Below are 16,678 nucleotides of genomic sequence, written 5' to 3'. Positions count from 1 at the left end.
AAAGAAGTAGCAGCTGGGTGCTAGTAGTTCACCCCTGTAACCCTAGTGGCTCAGGAAGCTGAGATCTGAGGATGGCAGCTAACCCAGGAAAGAAAGCCCATGACATTCTTCCTTCGAATTAGTCACCAAAATGCTGCAAGTAGCATTGTGGCTCAAGTGGAAGAGCCCTCCTCTTGAGCAAAAGAAGTTCAGGGTCAGTGCCCAAGCTCGGAGTTCGAGCCCTAGGACTGGCAAAAAAAAAAAAGAAAAGATAAAAATAAATAAATATATGAACTGTGGTAGGCAACATTAAAAGGAAATCAAAGATGGCAGAATGAATCATACACACACTCACACACACACACACAACCTAGTCAAAACTTGGCGAAATGAAGGTAGAAAGCTGAGACCACATCTATCCTGTTATTGGCTAACAAATTCACTCAGATTCACAGGTAGACATTTTGCTTTTCCCTAAAGAACAAATGATAAAAGCCCTTTTCAGAAAAAGTCATCACTTACAAACAAATACACATATTAAAAGTCTGGACCACTTGACAGTTTAATACATGTTGTTAGAGAATATTCAGAACTATAAATTACTTAGGCTCACCATTTTACTTTGAGGATGAGAAAATCATTGATGAAATCCAGTGCTAATTTACAAATAAAATGTGACTGGCTTCTACGCTCATGGGATTGTTTTACCATGTCAGGATGGCATTCAGATATTGAAAGACAGCAAATTCAAAAGACCATTTCCTCTCCATCAGAGGATCGGTAATTACGGTGAAGAATAAACCCTATCGAGATGGAGCCCACCACTGTCTTTGGTTGAAAGTGTGGGCTGCATTCACATCCTTAACTTTTGGAAACAATTCTTTTAGAGTCCTCTTTGCTTGAGAAGAATAAGGGAGAAAGCAAGATAAAAACAAGATTTTTTTTCCCCAGTCACTTAAGCTTTGTAAATGACATCTATGAATTATATATTACTGTTGCCAAGGAGACATGAGAAATCCCTATCAAAGGGACACAAAGAAATTGATTGCACCAAAGACGACTAGTCTTAGACGTTGGACAATCATTCCTCTTTTTGAGTTGTTATGATGGGTTCTTTATGGGAACAAAGGCCCATTAGTCTGAAAATCCTCAATCATTTATCCATTCAACAAAGAACAAAGAAAATATCAGTGTGGTATGTATACCCTCTTTCTTTCATGCAACCCATAGAGTGAAAGACCATTTTTCTGCCACGTTTACAAGAATAGGGGTAGTCCCCCAGCTCGTCCATGACACCACCTGGGACTAGACTAAAGATGCAACTGACTTCTTTCTCTAATTTAGTAACTCTCATTTCCAGTTAGAGAGTAATTTTTTCCCTGAACCCTCCACTCAGTGGAAAACAAATGAACAGGGAAATCACTAAATAAACAAATCGGAAAAAGAAGCCACATCACATTAGAGACTGAGACCTTTCTAAGCTGACTAGTCAAGGAAAGCAGACATTGCAAGCTTATCCCAAACAAAACAGTCGTTTTAACTGGTCCCTCAGCTGAGCTTTGCTGGATGAATGACTTCCAGGGCCTCTGGCTCTTTGGGATTAAATGAGAAAAAATATTTTTAGCCCAACTATTTTGGAAATCTTTTGAGAACTTGGACCTGCCTTTCTGTCTGGTACCAAACGCAAGTTTTTCACTGAGCTCTCACGAAGGAGCCTCAGATCCCTTATGCACCAGAAGTCCACCACCATCCCTGAGCACGGTATGGCATTTATTCTCTTTGTAAAATTTTGGTAAATATAGATGCAGTGGCCTGTCTTCCTTCTGGTAGATTTTTAACGTATTAGACATGACTCTTTATTAAGAATCCAGGAAAAGTGAAAACCTAGATCTCAATGTCTAGTCTGACTCTAGCTTTTCAACCATGGACAGTGCTAGAAGTCTTTAGGAGAATGGAAAGGACTTAGCATTGCTCTGTAGACTATTAAATGTTTGGGGCTTTTTGGCTTTGTTTTGTTTTTCATTTTTGCCAGTCCTGGGACTTGAACTCAGGCTCTGGACACTGTCCTTGGCCACTTTTTTATTTGCTCATGGCTAGCACCCTGCCACTTGAGCCATAGCACCACTTCTGGCTTTTTCTGAGTATGTGGTATTGGGGAATCGAACCCAGGGTTTCGTGCATGCTAGGCAAGCACTCTACCACTAGGCCACATTCCCGGCCCCTATTAAATGTTTTGTAAATACTAGGATTTTTCTTTCACTGTGTTACCGTGGTAAAACTTTACCTTTAAAACGTCTAAGCTTTATAAATTGTGAGCTTTTAATCATAATAAGTACTGATGAATATATACTTTATTCTTCATTTGATCTTTATTGGCCTCTACTATCATTGCCCAGTCTCTGTCCTATATGTCAGAGATGTGAGTTTGCCCCATCGCTAGGGACCAAGCTATGGCACCTGATTATTGCATGACCTCTGTGGGGACCCATGTGGTGCCAAGGTCAGGAAGCTACTTGAAACAGAGGAAATGAGACCCCACAGGAAAGGAGCCTCAGAGCTGTGACCTAAAAGTAACTGGTGTGGACAGGAGAGGTCTTCAAAATCAGCTCCCTTCTTCATATAGCCAGGGAAGAAGACTGGAGTGAAATCTCCACACAAGAAGTACTGTTTTGACTCTCCCTGGCCACCTCTCCCCATTCCAGTGATGCCCAGGCAACATGCAATTTCCACTTGAATTAATAGAATCCAACCCTTGGTCCTAAAGTCAGATATGATAGCTTCCCTCCTTCGAGTGTTTAGAGACAAAAAGAACTCAGTTCAAATCCTGACTGTTCCATTTTAGGACAGTGCAGACGTAGTCACAGATTTCTGCCTCTTGAAATGTGACCAGTCTAGGAACGTGGTATCATGCATGTTGATCCTGTCATAAATGGCCAATGTCATATTGCATAATGTCTTGAAGGCTCATCCATGTTGTTTTCAGTCCTTCCTTTCCAAGACCAAACAAGGGGCTGAAAACATAGCCTAGCAGTAGAGTGTTTGCCAACCTTGCATGAAGCCCTGGATTCAATACCTTGGTACCACATACTCAGAAAAAGCCAGAATTGGAGCTGTGGCTCAAGTGGTAGAGTGCTAGCCTTGAGCAAAAAGTGTTCAAGGTCAGTGCCCAGGTCCTGAGTTCAAGCCCCAGGACTGGCAAAAAAAAAAATCAAACAATACTTCATTGTAAATGTTTGCTATGTTTTGTTTATCCAATCATCTGTCACTAAATGCAGGCTACTTCCAACTTTGGGCTACCTACCACAAATAATGTTGTTAAAATCTATTGGAGTCTCTAGGTTTACTTCTTTTAAATATGTACTCAGAAGTGGAATTGCTCGATTCCATGGCAATTTCATTTTTTTGGAGGATTGCTATAATGTTTGCCATAGTAAAAGTATGTTTATATATTTTAGCAATTTCCAAAGGGATATCTCAGTCTATGACTGATAAAGCACAGCCCTTACATGGACTAAGGTAATATTTCTCCAAGTGTTTCCTAGTACTAGTTTAGCGATAACAAAAGATCCTATGACTAAAAATTTTAGGAATCATTCTCAACTACTAGCCAACAAACCTGTCTTAAAGATTCAAAATACTCATTAACATGAAAGCTCTGTCATATAATAAATGCTTTTAAATATGTGTTTTAAAAGCTAAAATCCTATGAGAGCCCAAGGTTTCTACTGATTATGACAAATATCAGATATATTTGTATTTGGTTATCTGAAATTGGATAGGGAATGGGGGAAAACAAGATGAGGGGTGGGGGTGGGGGGGAGGGAAATGGGGACCAAGACATGTGAAAGGGTATCAATGTATGGGAATTAATGCACCATCTATCTGGCAAATATCATGTAACCCTTCTATTAATTACAATAAAAAAATAAAAATTAAAAAAAGCTAAAATCCTGTCACATTGTTGTCTCTACAGGAAAATAAGACAGAAAATCATCTCCAATTAGCAGTAGAACAGACCTGTTTTAGGATTAGTATTGTTTCCAGAGCTTTGATTTTTTTTCTTAATCTAAAAGAGCGCAAAATGTTCAGTAAAAAGAAATGCACTTTAGTACACAGTGTACATACATTTGTGTAATGTAACGCTTTAAAACATAGAATATTTTTTAAATATTCTATCATTATATTGTGCTATGTATGGAGTTGAATACCTTGTTTTGGTGGGGAGGGGTATGTGTTTATGTGTGTGTGTGTGCACATGCCTACATTGAGGCTGGAACTCATGTACAGTTGGCTTTTTTGGTCAGCCTAAGGATCACATACTTACCTTGAAATCTCAAGTCACTTCAGCCTATGCTGTTACCCCTCCCCCTGCCTTGGTCTGTATTCCGATGCCCTGCTGATAAAGGATGATCATTCCCCACTTCCAGGCTTTGTGGAGAGTGAATCCAGGTCCTATTAAATTAAAAGTGAAGCACACTGCCGCCTGCTTCACTCTGAGAGCGTGGCACCACGCATGGTTTAATTTCACCCAGCTCTTTAATTGACCCTGAATGCTAACAGCTTAATGGGGCGCCACAGCATTATATCCTGCAGATTTTAAATTAAAGTTTGAGACTCCCCTCCGGATATGCACAGTACTCCAATTAACCCAAACTGGCATTACACATGATTATCACATGAAAAACATGGTTTTCCTGGGGAGAAAAATGCCTTTTCTTTTCCCATTTTCAAAAGCCCAAGAATTCTTTTTTTTTTCAGTACATTCCTTTTTCTTTTTAATTGTTGGGATAATATATACAGGGGTTACAATTACATTCGTCAGGTAGTAGGTGCATTATTTCTCACACATTGATATCCCTTCTCATGTTTTTGTCCTGGTTTCCTCCCGCCACCCCCTCCTAATCATCTTGTTTCCCCCCTTCCCTTCCCTACTTCAAATAAACAACTAAATATATATACAATATACCAGGCAACAAAGTCAGATACAGTAAAAATATTAGATTAACCATATGAAAAGCCCAAGAATTCTAAGACAGTGATACTGGATGCATGCAAAGATAAATCAGAATTATGTCTACCCACGGTGCTTAGGTTGACAGGACACTGGAAACAACATAATGGATGGCTGTATACATAAAAATACAGAACAAAGCAATAATATTTAATGTCATGAATAATTATTGACACGTCACAATGTTAAGTGAAAAAATGCTAAAGGATTCTAGATATGGCACAGCATCGTTTCCTATATCTCTTAGACACAAAGGGGCTGGGAAGATGTACGGAGTAAACCTTGAGGGGTCTGGGTACGCATGACACCTGTAATCGTAGCTACTCAGGAGACTAAAGTCCGAGGGTGACAGTTCAACTCCAGCCCAGGCAGGGAACTGCGGGAGATTCTAATCTCCAATTAAGCAGCCAAAATGTTAGATTGGAGCTGTGGCTCAAATGGTGGAACAGCAGCTATGAGTGATAAAGCTTCATGAGAAGTGATAATCTCCTCTCCAGGTAGGTCACGAGTTCCAATACTGATCTTATTCACTCGTGTCTTTCATTTCTTCTTGCAAAAGAAGTGCAATCATTTATTTTTGAAAACTGTTAAACCAATCCTTCATCTGTACCAACCCCTTGAGGAGAGCACAGAGAACTCTGCAACAATCGTGTATTTTAGCAGCTTTCTGTGGGATCGTGGGGTAGAGGAGAGGGCACGGACACAGGTGAAAAGACACACAGTGGACTGAGGTCTCACCAGTGTGTGTCTTCACGCTCAGAGGGAACTGCAGAGGTGAAACCCTCCCCTTAGAGGGTGCCTTTATGTCTGTGTATATTTCTCTTCCAGAGCCAAAGATGTTTGTCTTGCTCTATGTGACAAGCTTTGCGCTTTGTGCAAGTGGACAACCGCGGGGCAATCAAGCCAAAGGAGAAAGCTCCAGCCCGCGGTATATCTGTAGCATCCCCGGCTTGCCTGGACCACCAGGCCCACCTGGAGCCAATGGTTCACCTGGGCCTCACGGCCGCATTGGCCTTCCGGGAAGAGATGGCAGAGATGGCAGAAAAGGAGAGAAAGGTGAAAAAGGAACTGCAGGTAACTTCTGAACTTCCATTAAAAACACACTTGCTTCACTCCCAACTCGAAACAGTAAGCTTTGCTTATTCTTCTGATGGAAGATGCTCCATCAATGCATTCTGTATCTCACCATGATTCATGAAAAGAATGTAGCTGAGTACCACTCACTCCCGTCTGTAGTCCTAGCGATTTAAGAAACTGAGATCTGAGGGTCAGGGTTCAAAGCCAGCTGGGGAAGGAAGGTCCTTAAGACGCTTATCTCCAATGAATTCCCAAGAAGCCAGAAGTTGAGCCGTGTCTCAGCTTCCATTCTGGAAGCCCCCACTTTGAGCAAAAAAAGAAATACCTAAGGGACAGTGCACAGGTTCTGAGTTCAAGCCCCCAGTACCTGTAAAAGGAAAAAAATTCAGTCCTTACTATTCTCCAGATACTACATTGAAATTTTTACCTAAATCCTTACATTATTGTATTAACAACTCAGGAATGCATTAGTATATAAAGGTGAGGAAATCAAACCATGGCATGATTATGGTTTTGAAAGAATAGACATGCCAGGTGCAATATTCATGCTTGCCAGAGCTAGACTGTGATATCAGATGCCTGGAATCACCAGGCTATTCCAGCTCCAAACCATGGCTAGGTGCATGGATGGATAGACAGACAGATGGGCCAGATGGGAGGTCAACAAACTGAACACAGATGAGAATTCGAATCCAGACGTCCATTGTCATTCTGTCTTGCACTGATATACTGAATAGATACCACCCCCCAAAGACTTCTAGATTTGATTCTGCACAGATAAAATGACACTAGTGCTGCATTTCTATCCTTCCAGTTCATCATCTGGCCTGCAGTAGCTAGAACAGATTTTGACAGCCCCTGGCAGCGACACAGCTGTCCCCTTGCTCTTCAGTCATTTTTACTTTTTATCCTCCACAAATAAGTTGGCCCTGGAAGCTTTCCAGCCTGTGTTGTGCTTCAGAGTAAGCCACATTAAAATTCTACACAGGTTGGGTGAACTCAAGAGAGGATAGGATTTTGAATCAATCTTTGAAAACAACTTTCTGAGGGTAAAGCTAAGACAAAGGATAGGAAGGGGGTGCAAAAATCAATAACTCTAACAACCATGCCTTTTATCTAACCATCACTCCTGATTTCCATGGTGTTCTGTGAGATAATACACTAATATGCAGATATTTGATAACTAATGAATTTTCCTTGCAGGAAAATATTTGATAAGCTAATAGCTACCAAATGGATGGACCCTGTTCAATATTAGATAAGCAGTCTCTAGGTAAAGATACAACCTCAGATAAGGAATCTTGAATCTGAAGCTTAAATGTAATTATTCAAAGGGCTCTATCTAGAGTACAAGTTACCACTTAGAAATCGATAACAGCATCAAGATTATGCTTATATATTACTGACACTTTTAGTTTTACTGTATGTAGAAGTAATATTGTCATTGCCAAATATATTAGCATTGAAGTCAGAAAATTTTTGGCTCAAATCTTGACCTCTTTGCATCACCTTTACAATAACAATAAGGGGTGTGTGTGTGTGTGTGTGTGTGTGTGTGTGTGTGTCTGTCTGTCTGTCTGTCTGTCCAAGCCTTTTCAATTCCCTTGTTTTAAGTCAGTAATCATGTAAATGATTGTGAAGCATGGAAACAAGAATACATGCAAACACTTCAGGGCATTCATAGTATGGGCTATGTAGTAGGCACTCGGTAAATGTTATGTTATTATATTTAGATCTCCAAAGATAGGTCACTGATAAATGTGTGGCTACGTAAAGCCATATAGTATGCTAAAAGTAATTAAGCTGTTTCATCCAAGGGTTTTCATGTTACCTCAGATTCAAGTGTCTTGAATCCCTACAATTTTGGTCCTATGTGGTTAGACCCCACATCCACCAATCCACTTTGTCCATGTACTCAACTCTACTAGTGGCTTCTTTCTGGTTAACTAGACATAAAAGGCCCACAAGTGCTTCTTCCTGACTGGCTTCAGCCTTTGATCCTCAGATTCAGCATCCTGAATAGCTAGGAGTACAGGCATGAACCCCCAACAGTAAATGGAGGCATGATACTGAAGAGCAAATATAAAAAAAACATACTTCATTGAGAATTAGGAAGTTCTTTCTGTCCAGGCTATACTAGCTAAGCATTAACTAACCATTTGCTCATGATTCTCCTCTCTGTGCAAGCATTTATTTAAGTAGGGAGAATAATTCCTCCCTTCTTTCTAGTCTTAATCTGTAAATCCTTAGCATATGGACAATTTTTATAAAAAAAATATGCTGCAAATGAATGATCTACGACTATCAGCCAGCAGTTCAGCATACTAAACCAATATTATTATAGACAATCCAAGCATTAAGAGTCCAATTTTATTTTTCTGATATTAATTTCATTCCATTACTATTATTTGCATTCCAATGCTTCTTAAGATTCAATTAAGTATTTTTTTTTTTTTGCTGGTCCTAGGACTTAAGCTCAGAGCCTGGACCTAAGTTTTTTTGGGTTTTGTTTGTTTGTTTTTGCTCAAAGCTAGTACTCTATCACTTGAGCCACAATGCAATTTCCAACTTTTTCTACTAGTTTATGGGAGATAAGACTCTCATGGTCTTTCCTACCCAGGCTGGCTTTGAACAGCAATCCTCAGATCTCAGCCTCCTGAGTAGCTAGGATTATAAGGCCAGTAATGGGGACAGAAAAAGTTCAGCCCCTAATGAAAATAATCATATAAAAGTCATTGATTCTGAATTTAACTTAATAGAAAAATAGTACGGAGGTCCCACTTCTACCAAAAAGAAACAACTAAGGAAAACACAGACTATTAAGATCTTGTTTCAAGCTGGGAGTTTGTCCAAGTGGTAGAGTGCTTGCCTAGCATGCACGAAAACCTGGGTTCAATTCCTTGGTACTACATACATAGGAGAAAAAAAAAAGCCAGAAGTGGTGCTGAGGCTCAAGTGGTAGAGCTCTAGCCTTGAGAAAGTCCAAGGACAGTGCTCAGGCCCTGAGCTCAAGCCCAGGACTGGCAAAAAAAAAAAAAAACAAAATACAAGATCTTGTTTCAAAAAAGATGATATCAGAATGTCCTCTTGTTAGAACTAAGAGTTTTAACTTAAAAATAAAAAACAACTGGACATGGTGGCTCATGCCTATAATTCTAGTTATTCAGGAGGCTGAGATCTGATTATTAAGGTTCAAAGCTAGCAAAGAGCTCAGGGACAGCACCCAGGCCTAGTTCAAGCCTCATGACCCACAAGAAAAAAGGTGGGGAAAGAAGCTAGGGGACAAGACAGTAATCTTTTCCTTTTTTGTGTGTGTGCCAGTCCTGGACTTGAGTTCAGGGCCTGAGCACTGTCCTTGGACTTTCTCAAGACTAGAGCTCTACCACTTGAGCCTCAGCACCACTTCCGGCTTGTATATATGTATGTGGTACCAAGGAATCGAACCGGGCCTTCGTGCATGCTAGGCAAGCACTCTACCACTAGGCCAAACTCCTGGCCCCAAAACAGTAATATTAACTCACCAAAAAAGGATCATATTCACTGTTAGTGAAATGCAGGCATCATAACTTGTTGAACAGCTGCTTTCCAAAAAATTATTAAAACGGAGTACTTGGTATCTTAGGGATACAGATTTCATTTCCCTTCAATTTACATTATCCAGAACACTCTGTTGCTAACTTTGCCAACTAACTAGGGAAAACAACAATGTTGACGTATGTGTAACGTGTAAATAAATGATATCAAAACACTATCAAGATTAAAAAAGGCTTGGCTTAATAAAAATTCTTAAGAACAAAAGCATAGTTAAAAAAGGAAACTGCAAAAAAAAAAAAAAAAAAAGCAAAACTGCATCAACAAAAGTACATCACAGGGGCCGGGAGTTCGGCCTAGTGGTAGCATGCTTGCCTAGCATGCACAAAGACCCAGGTTCGATTCCTTGGTACCACATGCATAGAAAAAAGCTGAAAATGGTGCTGAGGCTCAAATGGTCGAGCTCTAGCCTTGAGAAAGTCCAAGGACAGTGCTCAGGCCCTGAGCTTAAGCCCAGGACTGACAAAAAAAAATTCCAGGGCCAGAAGTTTGGCCTAATGGTAGTCTAGCATGCATGAAACCCTGGGTTCGATTCCTTGCTACTAAATACACAGAAAATGCCCAAGTGGCACTGTGGCTCAAGTGGTAGAGTACTAACCTTGAGAAAGCCCAAGGACAGTGCCCAGGCCCTGAGTTCAAGCCCTAGGACTGGCAAAAAAAAAAGTACATTACACATCACTGAAAATTTGGTTCCTTTAGGAGACAATGTTCTTATATAAGCACTATTTATTAAGTGGAATTGCTCATAAAACTAGATAACATCTTTTTATGATAGTGTGTCATCTGTTTTTTTTAAGTATATTTGTGTTTTACTTCTAAATGGGCCCATTTTTTTCTGCATTTAGCCTTTAGTAGATATTTAGATATAAAAATTTGGACATAACTTGGGTGTATAGAAAATAACCTTGTTTGGTGAGTTTGAATTTGTTGAGATTCTTCCAGCTATTACTTTGCTTGACTATACTTTGCTTGTATGTACACATATGTATGTGTACATATGTATGTGTGTATATATATGTATGTATATATATATAATATATATGTTCAGCCAGGTGCCAGTGGTTCATGCCTGTAATCCTAGCTATAGGAGGCTGAGATTTGAGGATCCCAGTTCAAAGCCAGCATGGGCATAAAAGTCTGTGAGACTCTTCTCTCCAATTAACCACCAGAAAACCAAAAGTGGCGCTGTGGCTCAAGTGGTAGAGTGTTATCCTTGAGCTGAAGAGCCCAGGCCCAGAGTTCAAGCCTCACAACCAACCAAAAGACAATAAAATATATATACATATATATATTTTATTCTATTTACGTAGTTATACACAGGAGTTGCCACTCAACAGATCAGTTTATGAATGCAATACATCTTGACCAATGTCACCCCCTCATCATTCTCTTTCATCCCCCTCAACTGCCCCTTCCTTCAGTTTTCTTAATTTTGCAGTATATGCCTTAAGTTTCATGACTGCAATCTCCCCCACTTTCCTCCACATTGTGAATGTTTAATAAGATATTGCATGCTAGTAAAACATTGCTCTTGCTGCATAGTAAATGGTTGACAAATGGAAGCAACCCTTGATTGCGATTGATGATACTTTTATTATTAATACTAATAGAAATAGAATGTAATGTGAGATGAAATCATTTCCAAGGACTTGTTGCTTCTATCTGCCCTCCCCCCAACAACTTACTGTAGGGAATAATATTATCAAACATATTGAATTCTTCTTCTTACAGTGATCAGTACCTGGAAAAGGAAAAGATCCGCCATGAAAATGATAGCTAATATCTTAATTAGTGGCCTAAATAAGGGCTCTCCTACTTGTGAAAACGGACATCAGATTCTGTGGAAATTGTCCTATGTTCATTTGTAACGCATCAAGGATTCTTAAAGGGTTTGTTACTTAGAGATACAGTGTTGCGGGCTGGCTGAGAAGAGTCAGGGAACTGGTGTGGGTATGTTGTTGGTCACTCTTTCAAGAAACCATTGATCCAATTTTCAACTCTTTTTGAAGGTCTAAGAGGTAAAACAGGACCCCTGGGTCTGGCTGGAGAGAAAGGGGACCAGGGAGAGACCGGGAAGAAAGGCCCCGTGGGACCCGAGGGAGAGAAAGGAGAAGTTGGCCCCGTGGGGCCTCCTGGACCCAAAGGAGACCGTGGAGAGCCGGGGGACCCCGGGCAGCCGGGCGTGTGCAGATGCGGCAGCCTTGTGCTCAAGTCGGCCTTCTCCGTGGGCATCACGACCAGCTACCCCGAAGAAAGACTCCCCATCCTATTTAACAAGGTTCTCTTCAACGAGGGGGAGCACTACAACCCCGCCACCGGGAAGTTCGTCTGCGCCTTCCCGGGAATCTATTATTTTTCTTATGATATCACTCTGGCCAATAAGCACCTGGCCATCGGGCTGGTCCACAATGGACAGTACCGGATAAGGACCTTCGACGCCAACACCGGGAACCACGATGTCGCCTCTGGGTCCACTGTCATCTACCTGCAGCCGGAGGATGAAGTCTGGCTGGAGATTTTCTTCAATGACCAGAATGGCCTCTTCTCAGACCCAGGTTGGGCAGATAGCTTATTCTCTGGATTTCTCCTCTACGTGGACACGGATTATCTGGATTCCCTATCGGAAGATATTGAACTGTGAACCACTCGGAGGGGACCTGAGTCTTCTGAGACCCCTGCGGCTCACACTTGGATTTCATCTGGGATGCTGGATGGTGGATCAAGAGGAAGAGGCACCAGAGATTCCAAGGTATTTAAAGAAAGTCCAAACAAGAGAAACCACCAAAGAGATGCAACCACACCAAGATGAACTATAAAAGAATAACCTCCAGATATTGCTATCTCCTGAAAGTAATGTTCATAAATATTTAAACAAATTGAAGGCAATGTTCACAAAAAATGTATTAAATGTTCTTTATGATAAAAAAAATTAGCTGGCAATGATATTGCCTTATTAAATCTTCCTAAAACTATGTTTTTGTCTATTATTTAAGAGGATCATAACATCTCAAAGTCTTTGACAATTCTCAAATTTGGCTATAGGCCAAAACACAGATAAGAGATGCTGAGTTATTTTTTGGAGCAAATTAAAGTGAAATGACAAATTTCTTTGTTCTAGTATTCATTCTTTAATGCTCGCGTATATTTACTCAGCAACCTCTCAATGAGACTCGTATGGGCCAGACACAATGGTACCACAGTGGAAGGAATATGAGGAAAATCCGAAGTCTCTCTTTCATTCATGCTAACATGTGGTGAACACATGTCCATAATCACTGCAAAGGGCAGATTCATTCAACACTCAGTGTACACAGAACCCACTTTTTGGGGGGCTGTGACTCAGAGAGGATTTTACACTTGGAAGACACTAGACACTAGGCATACCAAAGGGGTGTGTGTGTGTGTGTGTGTGTGTGTGTGTGTGTTTAAGTGGGTGTGATAGAGATAAAGCAAAGAATTCAACATCTGCACTTTCCCATCCCTTCCTCAACACATCATTGTTATTTATAGTTGAGGAAAGGTGAAAAGCCTAGAGAGAGAGGAAGCTTAGGAAAAGGAGACACAGGGAGAGTAGGTCACTCTTCCAATTTCTTCAGCCTGAGAGAATTCTCACAAATAAGGACACCATTTTGCATTATAATAAGACATACACTTCCTACAAATTCCCGAAAGATTGAATGATGCTCACTAGTACGGACTCAAATGACGCTATGTGTAAATCACCACACTGCATTCTGTGACATGGAAAAACACAAAGATCAACATAGCATCACCTTGATTGCCAGATTTCTAAGGATACAAGAAATGATATCACGCATACAAATTTCATACATTCTAGAAAAGAACATACCAAAACATGCCAAGTACTAAAATGGAGATAGTGACAAATTCTTTGAAAGAGAAAAAAAAATGCTTTATGCAATTCTAAGGTGCTGAGAAAGACCAAGGAAATCTCTGCCCCCTCCCCCATGGGCCTTCAGTGGTGATAGGACTTAAAGTGGCCCAAGACAGAGACAGCGCCCAGTCAGAAGTGTTGAAATTATTTGGACTGGGGAATCATTTTTTTAAGGGAAAGAAACCCATAGATAACATTGTATTTAATTAAATCCATAGAGAATATTGTTTTTAATTAACAGGTGTAATTTAACAAGTTAGTTAACTTTAGTGGGATCAAGTAAAGAGAAACATCTCTTCACCTATTTTCTAAAAGTCACCTTTCTTTACATTCTTATACAGTTGAAAATAGTTAATATCCCCCAATGGTAAGCATATCCCATCAAAATTAAGAGGGCGCAGCTGATCAAGGTGTCTCAAGCATGCCATCCCCACTAGCTGGGAGTAGAGATCAACAGGTTTCAAGACAGTCCAGTCATAAGAAGCTGTTAGACCTGCATCTTAACCAATGATGAGGCACAATAGGGCATACCTGTCAACCCAAACTACAATGGAAACAGAGAAGACAAAGGGAAGCACAAATAAGAGGACTGCAGTCCAGGCCATCCCAGGCCAAAAAACCAAGATTCTATCTTGAAACTAACCAATAGTTAGTGGTAGACTGCCTGTTTAGCAAGAGTGACCTAGTACAACAAAAACTAAAAATAGGAAGGCCTGGAACTTTAAAACAAGCAGAAAATGTGAGAAAATAACAAATGACTCCAGTGTTGAAACGTTTATATGTATTAAAGATCAAACTGTACCAAGAAAGGTAAGGGGAACAGAGGTGCCAGATTTATAAAAAGAAAAATCTAGCCAGGTGTGGTGGCTCACACTTGTAATCCTAGCTATGCAGGAGGCTGAGATCTGAGGATCATGGTTCAAAGCCAGCCTGGGCACCAAAGTCCAAGAGACTCTTATCTCCGATTAACCTTTAGAAAACCAGACGTGACACTGTGGCTCCAGGGGTAGGGTTGTAGCCTTGAGCTGAAGAGCTGAAGAGCTCAGGAATAGTGCCAAGGCCTAGAGTTCAAGCCCCACAACCGACAAAAACCAAAAAGGAAAGAGAAAGAAACATGGGTTATCCGCAGTCAGAAGCCACAGGTGACCTTCCCCAGCTGTTTCCGTACAGAATCCAAACCACATTCATTTTGTCTGGCTGTTGCGAAACAAATGAGTTGCTAGGATTCTTTTCTCTAAGGCAATCTAATTTCCGGAAACATTTGACAGAATTGACTACTACACAGATTGTACGATGTGAACGCAGTCTTCGTGATGATCTCCTCCCATGGGCAATCACAATCTTCACCCCTAAGGGACACTTAATGATATGTTATTCTCTACGGAAGAATGTCTTCGTCCCCTCCAACCCTCTGACTTTTTTTTGCCAGTCCTGGGACTTGAACTCAGGGCCTGAGCTCCGTCCTTGGGTTTTCTCAAGTCTAGAGTTCCACTGGAGCCACAGCACTACTTCCAACTTTTCCTATGCATATGGTACTGAGGAATTGAACCTGGGTTTTCGTGCATGCTAGGCAAGCATTCTAACACTAGGCCCCATTCCCAGACCACCCTCTGACTTTTTACATCTCCACCCTACAGGATGCGACAATGCAGGAAATTACCTGTGGGAGTGGGAGAGGAGCAGCCTTTGAGATCTAGCTATGAATCAAGAAGCACTGGTAGACCTGACTCAGTCTTTAGACCATGTAACAGCACTGAAAGTCAGCTGACATCATCTCAACATTACTGTTCCACTTTCTTTCTGGGTTTTTAGTGTGTGTGTGTGTGTGTGTGTGTGTGTGTGTGTGTGTGTGTGTGTTTCATTGTTATAGTTGTTTGGTCAATTGGTTGTTCTTAGTTTCTGGTTGGGGGGCTGGATTTTAAGAGTCTGACTATGCAGTTCAAACAAGCTTTGAAGTAAGGATATTCCTACCTCAGTCCCCCAACCAGTTAGTCCCGGAGTTTAGAAGCTATGGGCATGAACTACCATGTCCAGCTTGGTTTTTTGAGAGATCACAAATCCATTCCCAAAGACACCAGCAGCTACACTGTTCCTTCATAAATGGCACCAGGCTGGATGCCCTTGTACTTGTAGCCTGCCATTGTTTTATGCTCAGGAAGAGATCAAGACACTGGGGAGAATTCAATACCACTGCCATCCCCTTCCCAATGAAAGAAAAGAAAGGAGGAGGACCGTGTATCTTGAGACCACAATCAAAGTCTCTGATTTCTTCTATCTTGAGCAGGGGCTATGAAGGGCACAGAAAGGAAGCAGTCATACATGATCATTTCACCATGAGCAGGTTAATGGAAGGACTGTATTCAGAGGTGCAAGTGGGGTGGGGTTAAATGACCCAAGCAGAACAACAGGAACTCATCACACCCTAAGTCTGGAGAGGGTGGGGTCCCAAGGGGTTGCTGAGCTGAGCATGTGAATGATGAAGATTTGGAAGAGAGACCATTCCACAGAAGGTTCACCTAGAGAAGCCACTGCCAGAACCTCACAGGCGCAAAGAGGAAAACAGAGCTATTAATCTTTCTCTTCCCTTCTTGGTCAAATCCAACAACTCCACAAAGCAAAGGAATCTGGGCAATGCAGTGCACAGACAAGAGAAGGAAGGAGGAGGGGAGAGATGCAAAAGGGGCCATAGGACTTGATAGAGTGGTTGGGAAATAACCAACACAGAATCCTTTCACAGATCCCTTACCATTCTAAAGTCTCAAAAATCCCATATAGCTGCTGCAGGAAACCTGGCAGCCTGTCCCAAGAAGGGCAGAGAAGACCCTTTTCTGTAACTTATGCTCAAGGCACTCTCAGTTCTCAGAAGTTGTCCAACTCCATTTACAAGAACATTGCATGGGCGTGTGTTTTTAGGGCCTTGCAAAGAGGAGCAGAGGCTTCTTCAGAGCCCCCTGGAAGCTGCCCCTCTACACCTACAACGGTAATGAGCAGCTTGTGGAATATCAGGGCTCTGAATTCTGGCCAACCAGCTTTCTAGCTCATCATAAGTTCAATGGTCTTCTTGCCACTCTAGAAATGAATATCTGAAGACTCACTAAGTGACTGATTTACCCACCAGGAAGCCT

The 16,678-nt window shown here is 41.2% G+C and overlaps 1 protein-coding gene across 2 annotated transcripts in view; it reads left to right on the top strand.

Annotated features, from left to right (window-relative positions):
• The window catches only part of C1qtnf7 (C1q and TNF related 7), an 89,039-nt gene extending 76,273 nt beyond the window's left edge, over window positions 1–12,766 (top strand). For both annotated transcript variants that reach the window (XM_090344103.1, XM_090344104.1), the window contains exons 2-3: window positions 5,819–6,064; window positions 11,668–12,766. In XM_090344103.1, coding sequence (XP_090200229.1) covers window positions 5,819–6,064; window positions 11,668–12,299 — 878 coding nt within the window. In that variant the 3' untranslated portion in view covers window positions 12,300–12,766. The remainder of the gene's footprint in view (window positions 1–5,818; window positions 6,065–11,667) is intronic.
• Window positions 12,767–16,678: the final 3,912 nt, after the last annotated feature.

This window comes from Megascapheus bottae, chromosome 13 (genome assembly GCF_031878675.1).
Source record: "Megascapheus bottae isolate mThoBot1 chromosome 13, mThoBot2.hap1, whole genome shotgun sequence".
Taxonomy (NCBI): Eukaryota; Metazoa; Chordata; class Mammalia; order Rodentia; family Geomyidae; genus Megascapheus; species Megascapheus bottae.
The sequence above is the reverse complement of the archived record's forward strand: the minus strand, read 5'-3'. Positions and strand labels throughout refer to the sequence as shown.